At 46.3% G+C, this 20,385-nt stretch overlaps 1 protein-coding gene across 1 annotated transcript in view; it reads left to right on the forward strand.

The window, feature by feature from the left end:
• Positions 1 to 20,385, forward strand: part of LOC308610539 (forkhead-associated domain-containing protein 1-like) — an 88,270-nt gene that overhangs the window by 54,361 nt on the left and 13,524 nt on the right. The window contains exons 6-11 of the mRNA XM_081259633.1: positions 6,725 to 6,848; positions 10,506 to 10,636; positions 12,900 to 12,989; positions 14,018 to 14,122; positions 17,859 to 17,960; positions 19,820 to 19,949. Of these exons, the coding sequence (XP_081115759.1) occupies positions 6,725 to 6,848; positions 10,506 to 10,636; positions 12,900 to 12,989; positions 14,018 to 14,122; positions 17,859 to 17,960; positions 19,820 to 19,949 (682 nt within the window). The remainder of the gene's footprint in view (positions 1 to 6,724; positions 6,849 to 10,505; positions 10,637 to 12,899; positions 12,990 to 14,017; positions 14,123 to 17,858; positions 17,961 to 19,819; positions 19,950 to 20,385) is intronic.

Below are 20,385 nucleotides of genomic sequence, written 5' to 3' on the forward strand. Positions count from 1 at the left end.
ATGGAGAGATATACCATGTTCTTGGATTGCAAGCATCAATATTGTGAAAATGACTCTACTACCCAAAGCAATCTACAGATTCAATGCAATCCCTATCAAATTACCAATGGCATTTTTTAGAGAACTAGAACAAAAAAGCTTAAAATTTGTGTGGAGACACAAAAGACCCCGAATAGCCAAAGCAGTCTTGAGGGAAAAAAACGGAGCTGGAGGAATCAGACTCCCTAACTTCAGCCTATACTACAAAGCCACAGTAATCAAGACAATATGGTACTGGCACAAAAACAGAAATATAGGTCAATGGAACAGGATAGAAAGCCCAGAGATAAACCCACACACCTATGGTCAACTAATCTATGACAAAGGAGTCAAGGATATACAGTGGAGAAAAGAGAGTCTCTTCAATAAGTGGTGATGGGAAAACTGGACAGCTGCATGTAAAAGAATGAAATTAGAACACTCCCTAACGCCATACACAAAAATAAACTCAAAACGGATTAGGGACCTAAATGTAAGACCAGACACTCTAAAATTCTTAGAGGAAAACATAGGAAGAACACTCTTTGACATAAATCACAGCAAGGTATTTTTTGATCCACTTCCTAGAGTAATGGAAATAAATACAAAAATAAACAAATGGGACCTAATGAAACTTCAAAGCTTTTGCACAGCAAAGGAAACCATAAACAGGATGAAAAGACAACCCTCAGACTGGGGGAAAATATTTGCAAAGGAAGCAACTGACAAATGATTAATATCCAAAATATATAAAGAGCTCATGCAGCTCAATATTAAAAAAACAAACAACCCAATTCAAAAATGTGCAGAATACCTAAATAGACGTTTCTCCAAAGAAGATATACCGCTGGCCAAGAAGCACATGAAAAGCTGCTCAACATCATTAATTATTAGAGAAATGCAAATCAAAACTGCAATGAGGTATCACCTCACACCAGTTAGAATGGGCATCATCAGACAATCTACAAACAACAAACGCTGGAGAAGGTGTGGAGAAAAGGGGGACCCTCTTGCACTGTTGGTGGGAATGTAAATTGATACAGCCACTATGGAGAACAGTATGGAGGTTCCTTAAAAAATTAAAAATAGAATTACCATAGGACCCAGCAATCCCACTACTGGGCATATACCCAGAGAAAACCATAATTCAAAAAGCCACATGCACCCCAATGTTCATTGCAGTACTATTTACAATAGCCAGATCATGGAAGCAACCTAAATGCCCATCGACGGACGAATGGTTAAAGAGGAAGTGGTACATATATACAATGGAATATTACTCAACCATAAAAAGGAACAAAATTGGGTCATTTGTAGAGACGTGGATGCATCTAGAGACTGCCATACAGAGTGAAGTAAGTCAGAAAGAGAAGAACAAATATCCTATATTAACGCATATATGTGGAACCTAGAAAAATGGTAAAGATGAACCAGTTTGCAGAGAAGAAATGGAGACACACATGTAGAGAACAAACGTATGGACACCAAGGGGGGAAAGCGGCAGGGGGTGGGGGTGGTGGTATGATGAATTGAGAGATTGGGATTTACATGTATACACTGATGTGTATAAAATGGGTGACTAATAAGAAAAATATAAATAAATAAATAAACATTTTAAAAAAGGAGAGAGGAAAACAAAAACCGTAGTCAGTGCTTGGGGGCCTTTGTTCTCTTGTTCTCTGTTTGCTGTCTTTCCCTCTGTAACCGATTCTAGGTACACAGTTTCAATCCTAGAAATGGTGCTCTAGAAAGGACTCAGATTGTGTATGGTGAACCTAGGAGATTCTAGCAGGAAACTGTAAGCTCCATGAAGGCAAAGGTTGGGCCCAGTAACCTTCTAGAACTCTGTTAGGACCGTGTCTGTTTGTTTGTTCTTTATTCATCCATCCATCCATCCGTCCATTAATCCAAAGAAATATTTTGGGGGGCCTATCCCGTGCCATGCCCTCTTCCAGGCTCTGAGAATTCAGCAGAGAACAAGACAGACATGATCCTTCCCCCTGTTATGCTCTAGTGAGGGAGACAGAATAAACAAGTCAACAAATACATGCTCTAATATTTAAAGGAACTAATGACTCTCCTTCAAACCTGGTTTTGAAAAAACAAGGAAAGTAACAGGTCCTGTAGGAATTATTAGTGCAAACAGCTACCTTGACATGTAGCTGACACATTAATGAGCATCTTTTTCTTGAACTGAACCCAATTTTGCTGAAATATTCCTTTCAGTTATTCTCCCATTTCAGAGCTTTCCTGAGAAAATGACATGTCTTTTTCAGGTACATGGATGAGGCTGAATTATTCCCACATACCTTTTTTATTTTTGGCCATACCACGCGGCTTGCAGGATCTTAGTTCCCTGACCAGGGATCAAACCCAGGCCTCCAGCAGTGGAAGCACAGAGTCCTAACCACTGGACTGCCAGGCAATTCCCCACATACCTTTTTTTAAATAATTGAAATATATTTGACATAGAATATTATATAATTTCCACATATCTTTGAATATCAGCCGGTCCCAATTTGAGTTTTATTTAAAGTGGCTGCCGATATCTGGGGGAAAAAAATGGTTTTTTTACAAAGAAATTGTCTAGAAATAATTACACTGATGCATCATGCTCTTGCCTCCCCTACCCCTGGAGCTTCACTTATAACTGAAGAAGAATATTTTATAGCAAGGCATATGTGAACCAGAGGCTCAATTCATTTGAACTCAAATCGAGTTTCATCCACTGACATTTTAGTTTCTTAACTATTCTACTGCCTGCAGAGCATTCCACCAGAAGTGTAAGCCACATGGCAGGTTGATTTATGGTTCTGATTACTTTATGTGTTTTCCCTGGTCCCCGAAGGTGTGTGCATAATGATTTGCTCTCAGAGATCTTCGATCTGCTACAGTATCACTAGAAAATTCTTACCTCCATGTGCTCTTATACGCCTGTGGTAATTAGAAGCCAAATTATCATCCTGAAACAATCACTCCTCCTAGCACTCTTAACTTTCTTATGATTCAGTGCCCATTTTATTACACAGCTTAACAGACATTAAACATCTTGGAATTGATGCCATTACAAACAATATGGATATTTATTTTGATAGTAAAATTATCAAAGAGGTTTGAAGACTCTTTGGAGTTTTCCAGCAATCTGAAATCCTAAAACTCTGACACTCAGATTGAAATATTTTAAATCTGTCAAAACCACTGGAATCTTAGAGGGGAACGTATGTTTTCCCTCCCGGAAGTTTGTCTCTGTGTGTTCTATCTCTGGTATCTTGCAAATAAAAGCATTAAGCTTAGAAGAGCTTACAAACACTTTCAGTGTTCCAAGGACCTTTTATGGAAAAGTGGTATTTCCCCCCAACAGAGAAAAGTAAAATGTGAAAGAATTTTTTTACTCAAAGTTTCCAAAGCACAAACATGCAAAAGTATAGCCTTGGGGAGAGTGGGGGTCAGAGTGGCCTGTGTCCCCTCAACTTCTAGCATAGATCCCCCCAAAAATGTCTCAGGTGCCCCAAGGAAAAAGTAAGTGTAACTGCCCCAAGTGTCCTAGACTCTGAACCATGATGGTGCATGAAACGAGTAGGAAAACGTGTGAGACCTTGACGTATCTGTTAACTCTACCAGAGTAATAATGACAAGATTTCCAAGGACACAAACCAAGACCAAAGGCTGTGACCGCCATCTGGTGGCCATATCAGCACGCCCGAACTCCATTACCTGGGCATGCCCACCACCTCCCCCCAATCTTTTTTTTTTTTTTTTTTTTAGTGTGCTGCCTGCAACCTGGTCTGATGATAAACAGGGAAATTCCTGTATTTCTTCTTTTGGAGGGATCATTTTTATTTAAGATACTGAGTCTCTATTTACTCTTATAGCAGTTATTTTTAATTTAATGCACGTTTTTAAGTTTAAAAAGGGAGCTGCTTCTACGAAAAATGCTAAGAAATTATAGTGGGGCTAGCCAAGAGACATGGGAAAAATGGTGAAAGTGGTATATGAATGACTGAAGTTTAGGAACTCTCTTCGGGTGGGGTTGCCAGATAAAGTAAGGACACCCAGTTAAATTTGAATTTTAGAATTTCGTTTTAGTGTGTGTCCCAAATATTGCATGGGACACATTTGCACTGAAATATTATTCATTATCTGAAATCCTAATTTAAGTGAACATCCTTTTTTCCTCCCCTAAATCTGGCAAACTTACCTTAGGAGAACAAAGAAATTGCACCCAGAACTTCCCTGGTGGCACAGTGGTTAGGAATCCGCCTGCCAGTGCAGGGGACACGGGCCCGAGCCCTGGTCCAGGAAGATCCCACATGCCGTGGAACATCTAAGCCCGTGTGCCACAACTACTGAGCCCTCGTGCCACAACTACTGAAGCCCGTGCGCCTAGAGCCCATGCTCTGCAACAAGAGAAGGCGCTGCAATAAGCCTATGCACCGCAACAAAGACCCAACGCAGCCAAAAATAAATAAATAAATAAATAAAATTTATTTTTAAAAAAAGAAAAGAAATTACATCCTTCTCCTTGTCACTTCCGTTTTGATCTATCAAGACAAGCTAGTGGGGCTTCCCTGGTGGTGCAGTGGTTCACAGTCCGCCTGCCGATGCAGGGGACGCAGGTTCGTGCCCCGGTCCGGGAAGATCCCACATGCTGCGGAGCGGCTGGGCCCGTGGGCCATGACCACTGAGCCTGCACGTCCGGAGCCTGTGCTCCGCAACGGGAGAGGCCACAACAGTGAGAAGCCCGCGTACAGCAAAAAAAAAAAAACAAAACAAAACAACAAGGTAGTTCTTGTCCTGTCTACGGATTGCGTGGCATTTATGCCCCAATAAACGTGTCCCTGTGGAGTACTGAGGCCTGACATCTGAAAAATCACAGGGCAAAGGCCCACAGTGCACCTTGAGGTGGGGAAGTCCGGGCCACTCAGAACAAGCAGTCTGGCCACATCAAACCGAGAGGGAGGGTGTTCCCGTCACAGCTCTCTTTCCCAACCTCTCAGGTACCTGCTCTGTGGAGGCCGAGGCCTGGCAGCTACTTTCGGGCCCTTACCAACGTTGCATTTGATGGAGAGCCTTCCGCACCCCACGTGTAGACCTAGACCCCTGGAGGGGAGACCGCCCTTGAGGGGTCTCTGAGCCATGGACTTAGAGGGTGCTCACAGCAGCCATAGATAGAGCCGGCCTGTGGTCCTCCCACCCACGATTCCTGTATTTCCTGTTTTTTTTTGGTTTTTATTTTGTGGTACACATGCCTCTCACTGTTGTGGCCTCTCCCATTGCGGAGCACAGGCTCCGGACGCGCAGGCTCGGCGGCCACGGCCCACAGACCCAGCCGCACCGCGGCATGTTGGATCTTCCCGGAACGGGGCACGAACCCGCGTCCCCTGCATCGGCAGGCGGACTCTCACCCACTGCGTCACCAGGGACGCCCCTGTATTTGCGCTTAATAACAACCACACTGGCGTTTAAGTGAGCCTGGCAAGGCTTACAAATGCACACATAAAGATTACCAACTACCTTCCCCAGAGACGGACGAGGGAAGCTGAAGCTAAAACACCCTGTGAGGGCTTCCCTGGTGGCGCAGTGGTTGAGAGTCCACCTGCCAATGCAGGGGACACGGGTTCGTGTCCCGGTCCGGGAAGATCCCACATGCCGCGGAGCGGCTCTGCCCGTGAGCCATGGCCGCTGAGCCTGCGCGACCGGAGCCTGTGCTCCGCAATGGGAGAGGCCACAACAGTGAGAGGCCCGCGTACTGCAAAAAAACCCAAAATAAACCCAAAACAAAAGAAAAAAAACACCGCGTGGGTAGTCAGAGGAGAGGACCGTCACAGCTCATCCCCCTGTGCCGTGTGCCAGGCATGATCTGATCACTTGTACACATGCTAACTTACTAAAATACTTCTAACAATCCTATCAGGTTGGGACTACCATCACCCTGCGTACAGACTGAACAAAAGGAAACAGAATATGGTGTCCTCCTTGTGTTCACAAAGCCCGTTAACTGGCAGAGATAGGACTTGAAGGCCACAGTCCGGCTCCCGAGTCCATGCCATGCCTTACAGCCTCCAACTTCTCACGCTCATTCCTAGAGCCACCTGGGAAGGAGGAACCAGGCAACTAAAGACTGGGTTTGAATCAGACTCCACGTCTGACCAGCCGCGTGATCCCGAGCAGGGGGCCTAACCTCTCTGAGTCTCAACCTGGCTCCCTTGCAAAATGGGCACATTAATGGGAACGTCAGCCTTCAGCAACGCTATGACGAGTATCAGTGTAGCATGTGTGAACGGGCTCTGTAAACTCTGGAGTGTTCTGTGAGGTAAAAACTACCCTCTATTCTCATTAGAGGGAATTCATTTCATAACCTGCTCCCGGCTCTTGAACTTGGCTGTGCATCCAGTCAGTGCTGGATGATCTGGAACTAACAGCTGGTCTATTTATGGCTGAAAACCCACAGGTCATAGGAAGACAGCAGCACCGGAGCCCCTGGGTGGCCACAAAGATAAGGTTTGTGTCTCGAGGACCGATGACATGGTGGTCACTAAAGGAACAGGCCCCTCCTGCCCCTTCCACTAGTGACAACTGAAAACTTTGGTTTCCCCAACACCCTGATCCAAGATCAACCCGACTCTTTGCCCAACGTTGGAGAAGTACTGGCGTGTCCTGCAGGCCTGGCTGGCCCCCTCTGACTGTGTGTTGCCTCCTTCCACAGATCAGTGCCCTACAGCAAGGCTACAACCAGGTGCTGTGCCAGAACCTGTCTGAGAGAAACTTAGAAATCACCTCCCTGAAGCACGAGGCCGAGAACTTAAGGAGGGAGGCCGCCATCACGTCAGGTGAGGCCCTTCTGCATTCAGGCCCCAGAGCTTCTGCCCTCCCCCTGCAGACATCACCAGTCAACCAGCACACCTGTGCCCGTGACCTGGGTGCAGCCTCAGGGATCACCCGTGTTGGTGCATTAGAGTTCTCCCTCAGTGGAGGTTTCTTGCCACCCATCCGAGGGCAGGGCCTGGTAAATATTTGAGAGAATGGTATCTCTTGGCTACAAGGTCTCCTGAGCACTGGCCCCACCAGGGAGAACACAGGTCGCCTTGTGGCTTGGGTGGTTCCACAAAGCAGCCTGAGTGCAAACTAGAGCGTGGACAAAATGGGGTCACTCCTTTAAGGCACCCACGGTCTCACCCATTTCAGCCGAGTGCACTTGGGCCCAAGGGAAACCATTTTCTAATTTGATCAGAGGTGGTTCCCTGATAAAGGGCTTGGGTTGGGAGAGGGGCAGCCAACGCACAGCTGTGGCTGAGCTTTGATTCCCTGGATTCCTTCATTGCTTCCACATGTTTCTTGAGCTTCTACTAGGTGTCAGGCCCCGTTCCAGGCTCTGGGGAGGGAGAGCCAAGCAAGACAGTCAGATTCCTGTACTCACAGATTCGGGAGGGGGTGACAGACAATAAAAGTAAATGGATGAATAAACAAGCCCACTTCAGAGAGCAGTGGCACTGTGGAGAAAATAAACTGTGTGTCGTGGTGGCCAGCGCTTCAAGGGGGGAGGCCAAGGGGGACCAGCTTAGTGGGTGTGCAACCATGGAACTTAGGTGGGACTTGAACCCGTGGGCTGGGACTCAAACCCAGTCAGAACCCACTATCTTTTAATCGAGATCACTCATCTGGCCTCGGGACTTAATAAAGCTCAGGTTCTTTATGTCTCATCGCAGAAAGAATCCAGTGAGAGACAAAGTAAGAAGTGGATTTCTTTAGAGAGAAACACACTCCACAGACAGAGTGTGGGCCATCTCAGAAGGCTAGAGACCCCCAAATATGGGGTGGTTAGTTTTTATGGGCTGGGTAATTTTATAGGCTAATGAGTGGGAGGATTGGGACAACTCTAATATTTTGGGGAAGGGGCAGGGATTTCCAGGAATTGGGCCAACACCCACTTTTTTTTTTTTTTTTCCTGTACGCGGGCCTCTCGCTGTTGTGGCCTCTCCCGTTGCGGAGCACAGGCTCTGGACGCACAGGCTCAGTGGCCATGGCTCACGGGCCCAGCTGCTCCGTGGCATGTGGGATCTTCCCGGACCGGGGCACGAACCCGTGTCCCCTGCATCGGCAGGCGGACTCTCAACCACCACGCCACCAGGGAAGCCCCACCACCCACTTTTTGACCTTTATGGTCAGCCTCGGAACAGTCCTGGTGCTGGTGCGTGTGTCATTTTGCTAATGTATTACAATAAGCCTGTAATGAGGCTCCAGTTCCCCAGGAAGTCGAATCTTACGCCCCCTTGGACCTAGCCGATTCTAACCAGTTTATGTTGTATCCTCCACGGCTATGTCCTTCTTTTAGAGAGGACCTGTTTCAGGTGGGCAAGGACAATCCAAGGGCAAGCGAGTCTGCGTGGAGTGAACAGGGGATTGTGGGGCTGGGCAGGGTCGGGGGTCTGGGTTTTTATTGCAAGGGTGTTGGGAATCCAGTGGAGGTTTTTAAGCAGAAACTGACATGTCTAGAGACCTGAAGAGGATGGGACCGCTCACAGACGAGGGGAGGGAGAGAAGCAGGTGACAGGGCGGAGGCAGTGAGCCTCGGAGGGGCACATCACTCTGAAAGCAGCCGGCGCGTAACAGGAAACATGCCCACAGCTGTAGAAGCCAGGCATAGCATTGAGTCGCACGTGAATCCCCATCTCTGTATGAATCTGTGCTTTTCTTCTGCCTCACTCTGCAACTTAATGACACCCACACCCACCCCCTGCTGCCCCCAGGTCTCTACTTATGCTCCTCCCTCACTTGGGATGTCCTCAGATATTTTCTGAGCACCTCCCCCAGGCTAGGTGCTGTTCTGGGCACCAGGAATGGAAGGATGAACTCGCTGGTCCTCACCTTCCTCCCATATGTCAGCCAGTGAAACCTCATCCAAGCATCGAGCCTGTCTCAGATCCCACCTTCTCCGATCAGGGAGTCGGACAGACCTGGGTTGTGATAACGCTTGAGATGGGCTGGACCCACTCAAAGTGTGGCAAGCCCCAGAGGAATTTCCAAGTAACTGAACTGTGTCCTGGAGGCAAAGCTCATTTTTAAACTGAAATTCTGGAGCATTTTGTGCTTTATTTCATAGACATTCTTGATTGATACCTACCACTAAAACTGGGCCTGATGTTCTTTCAAGAAAAGAACCGTAGGAGATAACCCAATACCACTGCAGTTATGCACCCTTCTTCCCACTTTTATTCAAAATGATACTACAATGCAAGAGGGAAGAGATATGGGGAGATATGTATATGCATAACTGATGCACTTGGTTATAAAGCAGAAACTAACACACCATTGTAAAGCAATTATACTTCAATAAAGATGTTAAAAAAATGATACTACAGTAATGGAGTAGTTATCTATTGCTGCATAACAAGTTACCCCAAAATGTAATGGATAAAACCCCAACCAATATTTATTATCTCACCCAGTATCTGTAGTTCAGGAATTTGAGCGGGGGGTGACTTAGTTCTCACGAGTTGCAGTCAAGATGTCGGCTGGGGCATCAGTCATGTCATCTAAAGCCTCGGGGGGAGCCGGAGGATCCCCCTTCCGAATGGCTGCTCATGTGGCTATTTGCTGGAGGCCTTAGTCCCTCAGCCCACATGCTTCTCTCTAGGGCTGCTTGAGTGTCCTCACGACACAGCAGTTGGATTCCCCTGGAGTGAGTGATTCGAGAGAGAGCAAAGAGGAGCCCACAGTGTCTTTTATGACACAGCCTGGGAGGAAACAGTCCGTCATTTCCACAGTATCATATTGGTTACCCATGGCAGCCCTATTCAGGGTGGGAGGGGCTACACAGGGCATGAATTCTAGGTGGTAGGGATCACTGGGGCCATTTTGGAAGCTGGCTGCCGAGAAAAATAATAGGCGCCCTGTAACAAACATAATTTAGCCACTTTGTGTTCTTGGGACATACCGCATCATTCGACCCTTACAATAACTCTGTGTGGGACAGACAGTGGGAGGTGAAATAACTTGTCCAAGACCACCAAGCTAATAAGTGGTAGAGATGGGTCCAAACTCAGAGGACTGTGAAACCAACCACCCCATCAATAGTGTCCAGCAGTGCCCTCTGCCACACGGCCGTCTCCTGGCCTCTGGAGAAGAATTCCTGGACCTTTCCTGTGCTGGGCCTTTGTTCCCCAGGCCCATGGTGTGGCCTCTCCTCCCAGCTTTGCCTGGCCTGTGCCCACAAGGGGCCCCCAAAGGCTTCTCCTCTCGCTGGTGCTGACTGCCCCTCATTCTCACTGAAGCCTCAAACCCTGTTCCGTGGACTTCGCTCTCATTCCCATTCCTGCTCTGAGACCCTTGGAAAAAGCCTCCCCAATTGTAGGCAGGCAGCGGTGGTGGCCAGGACTAGGAAGGTCTTTTCCAAACATTGGCTGACAGCCATGGTGTTGCCAATAATCCTTCCTGCCTCTTTGACCTCCATGTGTCTTTTGTTTTGGTTTGGTTTGGTTCTTTTACAGAGATGGTGTCATCTTTGCAAAGAGACGTGTTAGTAAAGGATGGTCAAGTTCAACAACTACAACAGGAGGTGAATCAACTGAAAAGTGAGAACAAAGAAAAGGATCACCAGCTCGAAGCCCTCAGCTCCAGAGTGAGTGTCGGGTCATCAGCAAATTGTAGCTGCGAAAAGCAGACACAGTGGAGTCACATGACACACGGTGGTGAGATGAGGCCAGTGCCCAAGGACACAGGGAGGGTAGCTGCTGGGCAGGTGGCCAACTTCTCTGAAGCCTTTCAAAGGACAGCATGTATGTGTCTCAGAATAAGCATAATAGATTTTCAAATCAAGCAGACATTTTCTAACCCCTATTATAAATGAGTTTGTTTAATCCCAGCAACAAACACACCTATGAGCATATACTGCCAGTACAAGGTTTAACATTAAACAGACTACGATCTCTCTGTGAGCAAGGATGACCAAACGGCTGCATCATGGTCCCAGCACCACTGGTTCTCATAATTGTCTTCAAAGCAGAATGTCTGAAGATCCAGATGCAAACACGCAGACTCTCATTTCTTCCTTAGACTTTAGTGTGTAGAATGTCTCTAGGGAAGATGAACGTGGTAGTCAAGCAAAGAGCTTTTTCCATGTAACTGACTATTTGCAAATCTTGCCTTCAATGCTAACTTTAGAATCCTGACTCTAGAGGATAAGATTTCTCAGTATTTGTATGATGTGTCTGTTTCTGTGAGTCAAGGTAAAACCTCGAAGCTTTCATCTCAGGTGGCAACTCAGAGATTCCCAGAGGCTACCCGATAGCTAGGTCTGCATGGGGGTGGGGTGAGAACAGATCTTGAGGTTCCAAGGAAAAGGCAAAATAAGTAATACCTAGTACATAGTACCATACCCAGTTTGGAGCTGGTGAAAGGCACTGCACGAGCTTTGGGATCAGACAGACCAGGGTCCAATCCCAGAGCTTTCTTTCATTGTAAATTATTTGGCCTCCATTTCCCCATTTGTGAAATGGGGATGACAAAATCGTTTTCTGAGAAGTGGGAGGCTGGTTTTAGTTGTGCTCTTCTGCCTCTGCCCTGGGTCGGCTGCCTGGCCAAGCCCTCTGCATTCGTTTCTCCCAAGCAGAGTGTCTTCCCAGGCATGTGCTATAGCTGTTTAATGTGGTGTGTGTGTGTGTGTGTGTGTGTGTGTGTGTGTGTGTGTGTGTGTGTGTGGGGACGGGAAGGGGATGCAGAGGTGGTGCTAAGTAGAAGGAATCTGCAAAGACAGCAACTGCTTGGCTCTTCTACCTCCTGAAGTGCATTTGGATGATTTATGTCCCCGTTTCCCCTTCCTTGTTGACCTCGGAATGAGGTCCCTTCTCCTCTAGACTGTGCTGGCCGGTAGCACAAGGGCTCGTCACCACCAAGGGTACTGCTCTTGTGAACATTTGAGATGCCTTTTTTTTTTAATGACATACATCATGTGTGTTAATTTTAGAAAAATAAGTAGATGACATTGAGAAGAAAAAATAAAAAGAGAGGAGAGGAAATGCTACCTTGAGAAATCAGTGTTAATATTTTCATGTATGTTCTTCCAGTCTTATTTCTATATATTGCCTAGAAATCAATCAATCAATCATTTTATAGTGAATTTATTCTATGCACCTTTTTAAAATTTTTAAATACTTACTATTTTCCCGTGCTAATAAATCAGCGCTCTTATCATTCGTCTTAAATGCTACATACTTTCTCCTGGATGTACCCAGTGTTATAAAGTGGTCTGCTGTTCTAAACAACACTTGGGATGTTTCCTCATTTTTTTTTTTATTCCACGGTTACTGAAAATTCTGTGAAGAGCATCCTTGAAACTACAGATTTACTTATTTCTCCAGTCATTGTCCTTAAGGTACATTCCTAAAGTGGGAATTGCTGGGTCAAAAGAAGGCACATCCATCCTTATGCACTTAATGCCTGTTGCCAAGCCACCCTCGGGCAAGACAGCTCCGTTTACCCCTCCACACCAGTCGGGGCAGTTGTGTCTTTGAGACTCAACCTGCACAAAAGCCCTAAGATGGACCCCAGCTCTCTGGCTCGGCCCCCTGCACCCTCACCGGTCACAGTGTGAAAACATCCCAATTCCTGCACCCTAAGTACCCAGACTCTACAAAGCTGGATTTCCCCTGAAGTGAAGTTTGCTGGCTCTTGAAGAGGAATTTAGACGCCCTATTCCTCAGAACTCATGAGAGGGGTGAACTGGGAATGACTGCAGGATCCCATGCTCCCATCACACAAATGGTCTCGCCTCTCAGAATTCAGAGGTGTGATTGGGTTATACAGCAGGAAACACACCTGGGCGTGAACACAGGTACTTGGGACCCCCAGCCAAGCCCCCGTGGCCTTGTCCTTTTTCTCCACAGTGCTCAGTGCTGAAAGAAGATTTACAGAAGGAAGATGCCCAGAAGGAGAAGTGGGAAGCCCAAGAGAAAGAGCTAAAACTCTGCAAAACCGTGCGTTGAACCTCCTGACCCCTAGGTGTCCACTGAAAGCCTAGATTGTGGCCTTGAGGGTTTTGGAGGGGTTTCTTGGCCCATTAGCTAGCACAAGCTCTGGGGCTTTCTGGGTGTTTGTCTGTTAATGTAGTCTCCTAATTCTTTGATTTGCTAGCCTCAAAGAGATGGGTGAAAAGACCATGGAAAACACACTCTCCCCAGATTTTCTGGGCAGTTGGCTCAAGGCCCCTCATCAGGTTTCCCCTGGGGACAGGGATGGGAGGTGGCCACCATATGCTGCTAGAAATTCACCGTGGTCCCTACCCCTGGACTTGTGATGCCCAGACTTTCATGATCCACTGTCACAAGTTTTATCACAGCCCTGAGCACTGTTATTAACACAACTCTTCTTGAAGTATTTTTGCTTAAATACATTCAATTTTACAACAATTCATAAAACCAAAATAAAAAGCAAATGTATCACTGGCCTTGTATGGAAGGTGAACATAAAAATTTATAAAATGAAAAGATGACCACTAAATGTAAATGTTCACCCCCTGTACTGGCCCGAACCCTCGTGCACATCACCAGGCATACGTTTTCCATCCGTTGGGAAGGACGGTGCCTGGGACGGGGGGAGGAGACGTGTGTTCTTCTCTCTGTCAGGAGCACACTTCTCTGCCTCAAATGAGATAAAAGAAAAATGTCATTGTTCTTTTCTTCCAAACTGTGCCCATTGTGTCTTCCAAACAGCCCTTATTTAGATTGAACTCAAAAATGTGCCCCAAGGAAAGAGACTCTAAAGAGTGGATAGGTATCTTATACTGTTTAATCCAGGATCCATGCTGATCTTCAAAAGAAACTCAAATTTTCCCTCACCCAGCCCTTTCATTGCATCCGTTGAAAGAAAGTCTACTTTGCCTCAAAGATGTGGAATTGTCCCCCAAGGGAAGGAATGAAGCGAATCCCAGACTAGGTTTCTGCCTTAATGAACCGGATGAAATGAGTTCTGAAGTTGACTTCCCTGTTTGTTGGAACTCTTTCAGCAAATCCATGACATGGAAAAAGAAATGAGGAAGCTCAGGGTGGAGCTGAAAAGGAGCAGTACCGAGCAGAGCCTGATCTCTATGACGCTGCAGGAAAAGAGCAAGGTATGGCAGGGACAGGTCGGCCTGGGAACCACTCTGGGACAAGCACTCCACCTGCATCATCTCTGTTCATCCTCACAATGACCCCATGCGGTCTATACTGGTATTCACCCCACTTTACAGTCGGGAAAACTGAGGCTCACAGAGGTGAAGGAAGTTATCCAAGTTCACTTGCATAAAGTAGTTGTGGCAGAACTTGAATCCAGGTCTGCCTGACTCCAAAGCTCCTGTGTGTAACCACAACCCTAGACTGCCTTCAGATATTAATTGTGAAATTATCTAAGAAAGAATTGATCCATTAAATCAAGTTTGCCAATGATGTTGTTCCAACTTAAATTCTCATATTGATTTTTTTTGTCTTTTTGTTCCATCATTGAGAATGTATTTAAAATTCTCAACATGTTTGTAATTTGTGTGTTTCTTCTTTTAATATGAACGATGTTTGCTTTATATATTTTGAGGCTGTGTTACTAGGTGCATATGAATTTAGAATCCTAATACTTCCTGTAGAGCAAAACTTTAGATCATCATGAAATGTCCCTTTTCATCTCTAGTAGTGTTTCTCCCTTCACGTCTCCTTTGTCATTTAGCTTCATCACTGGCTTTCTGTTGGTTAGAGTTTTCATACCATATCTTTTTCATATGTTCTCTGTCAATTTTTGTCTTAAGGTTTAGACATATGCCTTCAAATAGCGTATCATTTTTACAAAATCCAGTTTGACAATCTTTGACTTTTAGTCCATTTATATTATGTAATTACTCATGTACTGGGGTTTAAATCTACCTTCTTGCTCAATACCAGTTGTACCATCTGTGCTATGTTCCTTTCTCTCCTTTCTTGCCTCCTTCTGAGTGGATGGTTTTCTCTTATTCCACTTTCGCCCTCTATTAGCTTGGAAATATTTCACTTTTTTACTATTCTTTTAGTAATAGTAAGACAATAGCATTCATCCTTGACTCACCAAAATCACACATTAATTAAGTTTTTCACTCTTCTACTATTCTCTTTGTAGTCATCCTGAAGACTACAATATGCATTCTTTTTTTTTTTTTTTTTTTTTTTTTTGCGGTACGCGGGCCTCTCACTGTTGTGGCCTTTCCTGTTGTGGAGCACAGGCTCTGGACGCACAGGCTCAGCGGCCATGGCTCACGGGCCAAGCTGCTCCGCGGAATGTGGGATCCTCCCGGACCGGAACACGAACCCATGTCCCCTGCATCGGCAGGTGGACTCTCAACCACTGCGCCACCAGGGAAGCCCTGCATTCTTAACTTACCAAGAGGCAATAGTAGTTGATAATTATGCCCTTCTCCTTGACAGTGCAATGAGTTTCAAACACCTTAACTTCACTTACCCCCTCCAGATTTATAAGCCATTGCTGTCATTTTCTAAACTCCTCTTCATACTTAAAACCCCACAAGACATTATTAGTGTTTTTCTATAGTCAGTATCATATCCACACATTACCCTTACTGTTGCTTGTCTTTTCTGCATCTCTGATCACCCACCTGGGTTCATTTTTCTTGTGTCTGAAGAATACCCTTTAATGTTTTCCCTCATTGTGGCTCTGCTGATGACAAATTCTCACATTGCCTGTGTGTCTGCCTGGAGATGTATATTTAACCTTCACTCTTAAAACACATTTGACTGCGTATTGAATTCTACAATGGCAATTCTTTTCTTTCAGCACATTAGATATGTCACTATTGTCTTGTGGCTCCTATTATTTCTATTTAGAAGTCATCTGTAAGCCTAACTGTTGTACCTTTGCATAATCTGTCTTTTTCTCCGGTTGCTTTTAAGATTGTCTTTTCCCTTGATTTCCAGCAGTTTTATTATGGTTTATCTAGGTGTGGATTCAGTTTTATTTACCTCGTTCAGAGTTCGTAGCTGCTTCTTGAAACCCTGGCTTGGTGTTTTGACTTAGTTCAGGAGCTTGGGCTCTGTACCACACAGGCAGTGGGGAGCTACTATGGCTTCTGAACAAGTGACTGATGCAATGACATTCGTGGACAGTAATCAGGGTGACAATGATAGTTACAATTTCTCACTTACTAGGTGTTCCCTTGAACATTTCATCTCTTCATCTTCACAACAGCACTGTGATCTAGAAATCATCCTCTCCATTTTACAGATGAGAAAGTCAAGGCTACTAGTTACTAGTAAAGTAACTAGCCCAATGGCACAGTCGGTTTTGTCTGACTCCAGGTTCGTCTGACTTCAGTGACGCTGGCGTAGCAAACAGCCACATGCTACTGTTTACACTGAAATTAATGAAAATTAAATAAAATTATTTATTCAGTTCCTCCGTCACACCAGCCCCATTTCGAGTTCTTGATCCCCAGATGTGGCTGGTGGCTGCCGTATTAGACAACACAGCCTCGCTCAGAGTACGTGTACCATTGCAGAAAGTTCTGTTGGACAGAGCTGCCTTACAGCTGGGTAACTCTCACAGTACCGTTAAGATTGCACTGGAAGAAACTAAACTTGAGGCAAGGAGGCCAGTTGTCACAGTCCAGCTTGCATGTGAGAGGGACTGGAGGACAGGCGTGAGACGACCGAGTGTGAGAGAGGGAGCAGGGCGGCCGCTGAAGGTGACTCTGAGGCTTGGGGCTGGGAACGGGGGCTGTTCATGCAGAACACAGACAGGGGCAGAGTCCAAGGCTGGACTTGGCTTTTGCAGCACATGAAAAAGGCTGCTGACATAGAAGTCCGAGCATGTTTAGACCTGGAAGAAAACTAAGGCCCAGAGAGCTTAGATGACTTTTCCAAGGTAACGGAGCTGGGTAGAGGCTCTTCCACTGGACCACACTACTCAGAAGAAAGCTCTTAAGGGCTTTTCTGGGTCTTTTATTAGATCCCTGTGATCCCCCTCTTCAGATCCCTAAAAAAACAGCCTGTGAATTTGTTTCAGCACAAAAACTTTCCATTTATTTACGAGAATTTGCCTCATTTCCTGTTAGTGCCAGGGCCCAGGGCTCAGCAGGTGCATCCAAGAATTGAGCAGCTGCGAGGCCTACACTGGCCAGCCAAGGGAAGCGTGGAGCACTCCCAAGCCTACCGTGCGTTGACTGTTACCCAAGCAAGGGGGGAAAAGTAGGCAAGCTTCTCCACTTTAAATGCCTTCGTTTGCAGGCTGCAATTCTTAATAGACATTGCTTTAGCAAGCCTCCATAGAGGTTACCACCAGTGAGTGTGCTCAAAGTGGTAATGACAAACAGTTATGATAATAAACCCAATCATAACATTTCCAAGTACCCATCACGAGTTATTAGAAAGAGACTGTACGGCGGACATTCCCGTCCACCTTTCATAGGTTACAACAGTACTTAACACACTCACAGAGCCCTTAAGCACTATGCCAAACATTGAATCCTCACAATAACTCTATGCAGTGATACTAGTATCATCATCCCCATTTGACAGATGAGGGCACTGAGTCACGGAGCAGTGAAATAACTTTCCGAGTGTCTTACGGCTTGTTAGGGACCGAGCTGGGATGGGAGTGTGCGGTAGAACATAGTTGAGCCCCAGGTGCAGAGCTCATCCCTTTCCCTTAGGGGGCAACTCCCTGTGAGTTTGCCTCCACCCTGTGCATGCCTGTGACCCCTGCTGCTGGTCTGCAGCTGTCACTACCCCTCAGGGACTCCCCCACTGCCAATAGCACCCCCCAAGAAGAGTTTCCCCAGAGGGCATGATGATCACATTAGCAGCAAGCCCTCGGTTTCATCATCGTTTCAGGTTGAAGAGAAGCTTCGGGAGGATTCCAGAAGGAAATTGCTTCAACTGCAAGAAATGAGGAACAGAGCAAACCTCATTAAAGCCAATTTGAAAAGGGCAGTAGGTCAGGTAGGCGTGCTGCAGAGCCCCTTCACGGGCCTGTGCTCTCCACGGAATCCCACACCCAAGTGGCCGGCAGGGATGAATGAGGAGGAAGACGGCCTGCCTTAGTTCACCCGCTTATTTTCTATACGAAGAAGTGTCTAGAAAGAACTAGAGCTGAGATTCTATCTAGATCTAGAGTCTGAGCTCTTAACCACGATGCTCTACTACTTAGCTTACTTAGTTACTATGCTAAGCATCGTTTTTCTGTGTTTTGAAGAAAGTTTCGTGAACCTTTGTCCCGCCCCCAAAGGTAGTGGAAATGACTCCTGCGTTAGTCCTGTCCCCCATCAGCTGCAGTTCCCCTTCCCCTCATTTCAGATGAAGATCAACAGTTCTCAGGAAACTCGGCAGCATCTGGCAGAGAAGGAGAAGCTGACCGAGGAAAGGCTACAGCAAGAGGAGAAGCTGAAAGCCAGAGTCAAGCGGCTAATGGAAGAGAAATCGGTAAGGTGGTCCCCGTCCTTCTCTTTACTACTGGAAACTGATGAAATGGGCTTTCCTATGAGAAACAGAGGGCGCGTACTTAGATGGAGGAATCTCAGCAACTCCTTGTTGGGAACTAAATTAATTAAAGAGGGTGAATGATGTAGGAGGAATTAACATGAAGCTTGAATCCTAAAACTCAGAGATCAACTTGAAGATCAACTTGAAGAGGCAAGGTTATTGAAATGTCTAGAAATGATACTTTGTTTATATACCGCAGCTGATTTTATTGATACAAATCCCAGTCGTTACTGCGGCTCCGGGTTTGTGTCTAAGTGTGTGCAAGACCAACCAATAGTATTTCAGTCTTTTGCTTTCTCTTCATGCATATCAGGGGAAACACATGGCCAAAACGGCTACTTACTTTTCCAGAAACCAGCCAATTAGAGGATAGTTAACAGTGGCACCTCTCAACTCAAAGGTGTCCACGGATCATATGCGGATGTTGTTGAAATGCAGATTCTGACTCAGCAGGTCTCGGGTGGGGGGAGCCTGGGATTCTGCATTTCTGAACAGCTCCCAGCTGGTACCGATAGCACAGCTCTGCAGACTACATTTTCAGCCACAAAGTCTTAGAAGAAGGTTTACCCCAAGTTGGCCGATAAGAATCACCTGGGGCTTCCCTGGTGGCGCAGTGGTTGAGAGTCCGCCTGCCGATGCAGGGGACACCGGTTCATGCCTCGGTCCGGGAGGATCCCACATGCCGCGGAGCGGCTGGGCCTGTGAGCCATGGCCGCTGAGCCTGCGTGTCCGGAGCCTGTGCTCCGCAACGGGAGAGGCCACAACAGTGAGAGGCCCGAGTAACGCAAAAAAAAAAAAAAAAAAAAAAAAAAAGCCGCTCCAGGGACTTCCCTGGCGGTCCAGTTGTTAAGACTCTGTGCTTCCGCTGCAGGGGGCGCGGTTTCGATCCCTGGTCAGGGAACTAATATCCCGCATGCCGCATGGTGCCGGCAAAAAAAAAAAGCCCCTCCAGGAGCAAATCTGATGTGATTGTTCAGAGATGAGACCAGAATGACAACAAGTGGAAACCCCAGCTTAGAAGAGCATTAGAAGAACAAGAGAAAGAAAACGTGGGGAGGGAACACAGGGGGGATCTCTTATTTATAGTGATGCTAAGTCGGTAGGAAAGTTGGAAATCTTCCTAGATGTGACTTTGTATTCGAAATGAAATTTTTAAATTCCTTCTCTGCTGAAGCCCTGTAATGATATTTTCCAAGGTACTGAGTAAGTGACAGGGTTTCTGCTAATCCATGATTTGTTCATGTTTCTTCAAATACAAGAGAGGGAGGTTGTGATCACTGATAAAGCTGCTGTCCTCACCATTCTGGCCACAGGAGCAGTCCTTCAGTGATCTAGGGGCCAAGTGCAAAGCGTCCCGACATGAGGAAGTCATTCAGTGTCAGAAAGAGGCTTTATCTGAGCTTCGTGCACGAATTAAAGAACTTGAGAAGGCCTGCTTGTCAAGTAAGTTTCCTCCTGCCTAGTCACCCCCTCTGTGCTGAGAACCGTGGACCCCAGACTTGACGGTTCACTTTAGGGACTAACCAATTTGCCAGGACCACCATCTTCTATCCCCATCATTTCATAACTAAAAAAACAGAGTTATAAAAAAAGATGGGCAGGAAAAAAAAATAGATGGGTAGGCATGAGCTCAGAGTCAAGAGCAGGCCTTGATATTAAATAAACAGGATTTCATGAAAAACTCAGAACCTTGTCCCTCTTTTTCTTATTTCACTGTGGCCCAGTGAAAACTTTTTCATAGACGGATGCTGTGCAAGGACCAACCTTGGGGAACTTCCCAGGATAAATACCCTGTTTAGAGGGCATAGGGCTTTCAAGAAGCCAAGCTTGCTGCTGGGTGGAGCCCTGGGCTAGGACACAGAAGCCTGGGTTCAAGTCC

Source organism: Mesoplodon bidens (assembly GCF_964165515.1).
Source record: "Mesoplodon bidens genome assembly, contig: HAP1_SCAFFOLD_452, whole genome shotgun sequence".
NCBI classification, from domain to species: Eukaryota; Metazoa; Chordata; class Mammalia; order Artiodactyla; family Ziphiidae; genus Mesoplodon; species Mesoplodon bidens.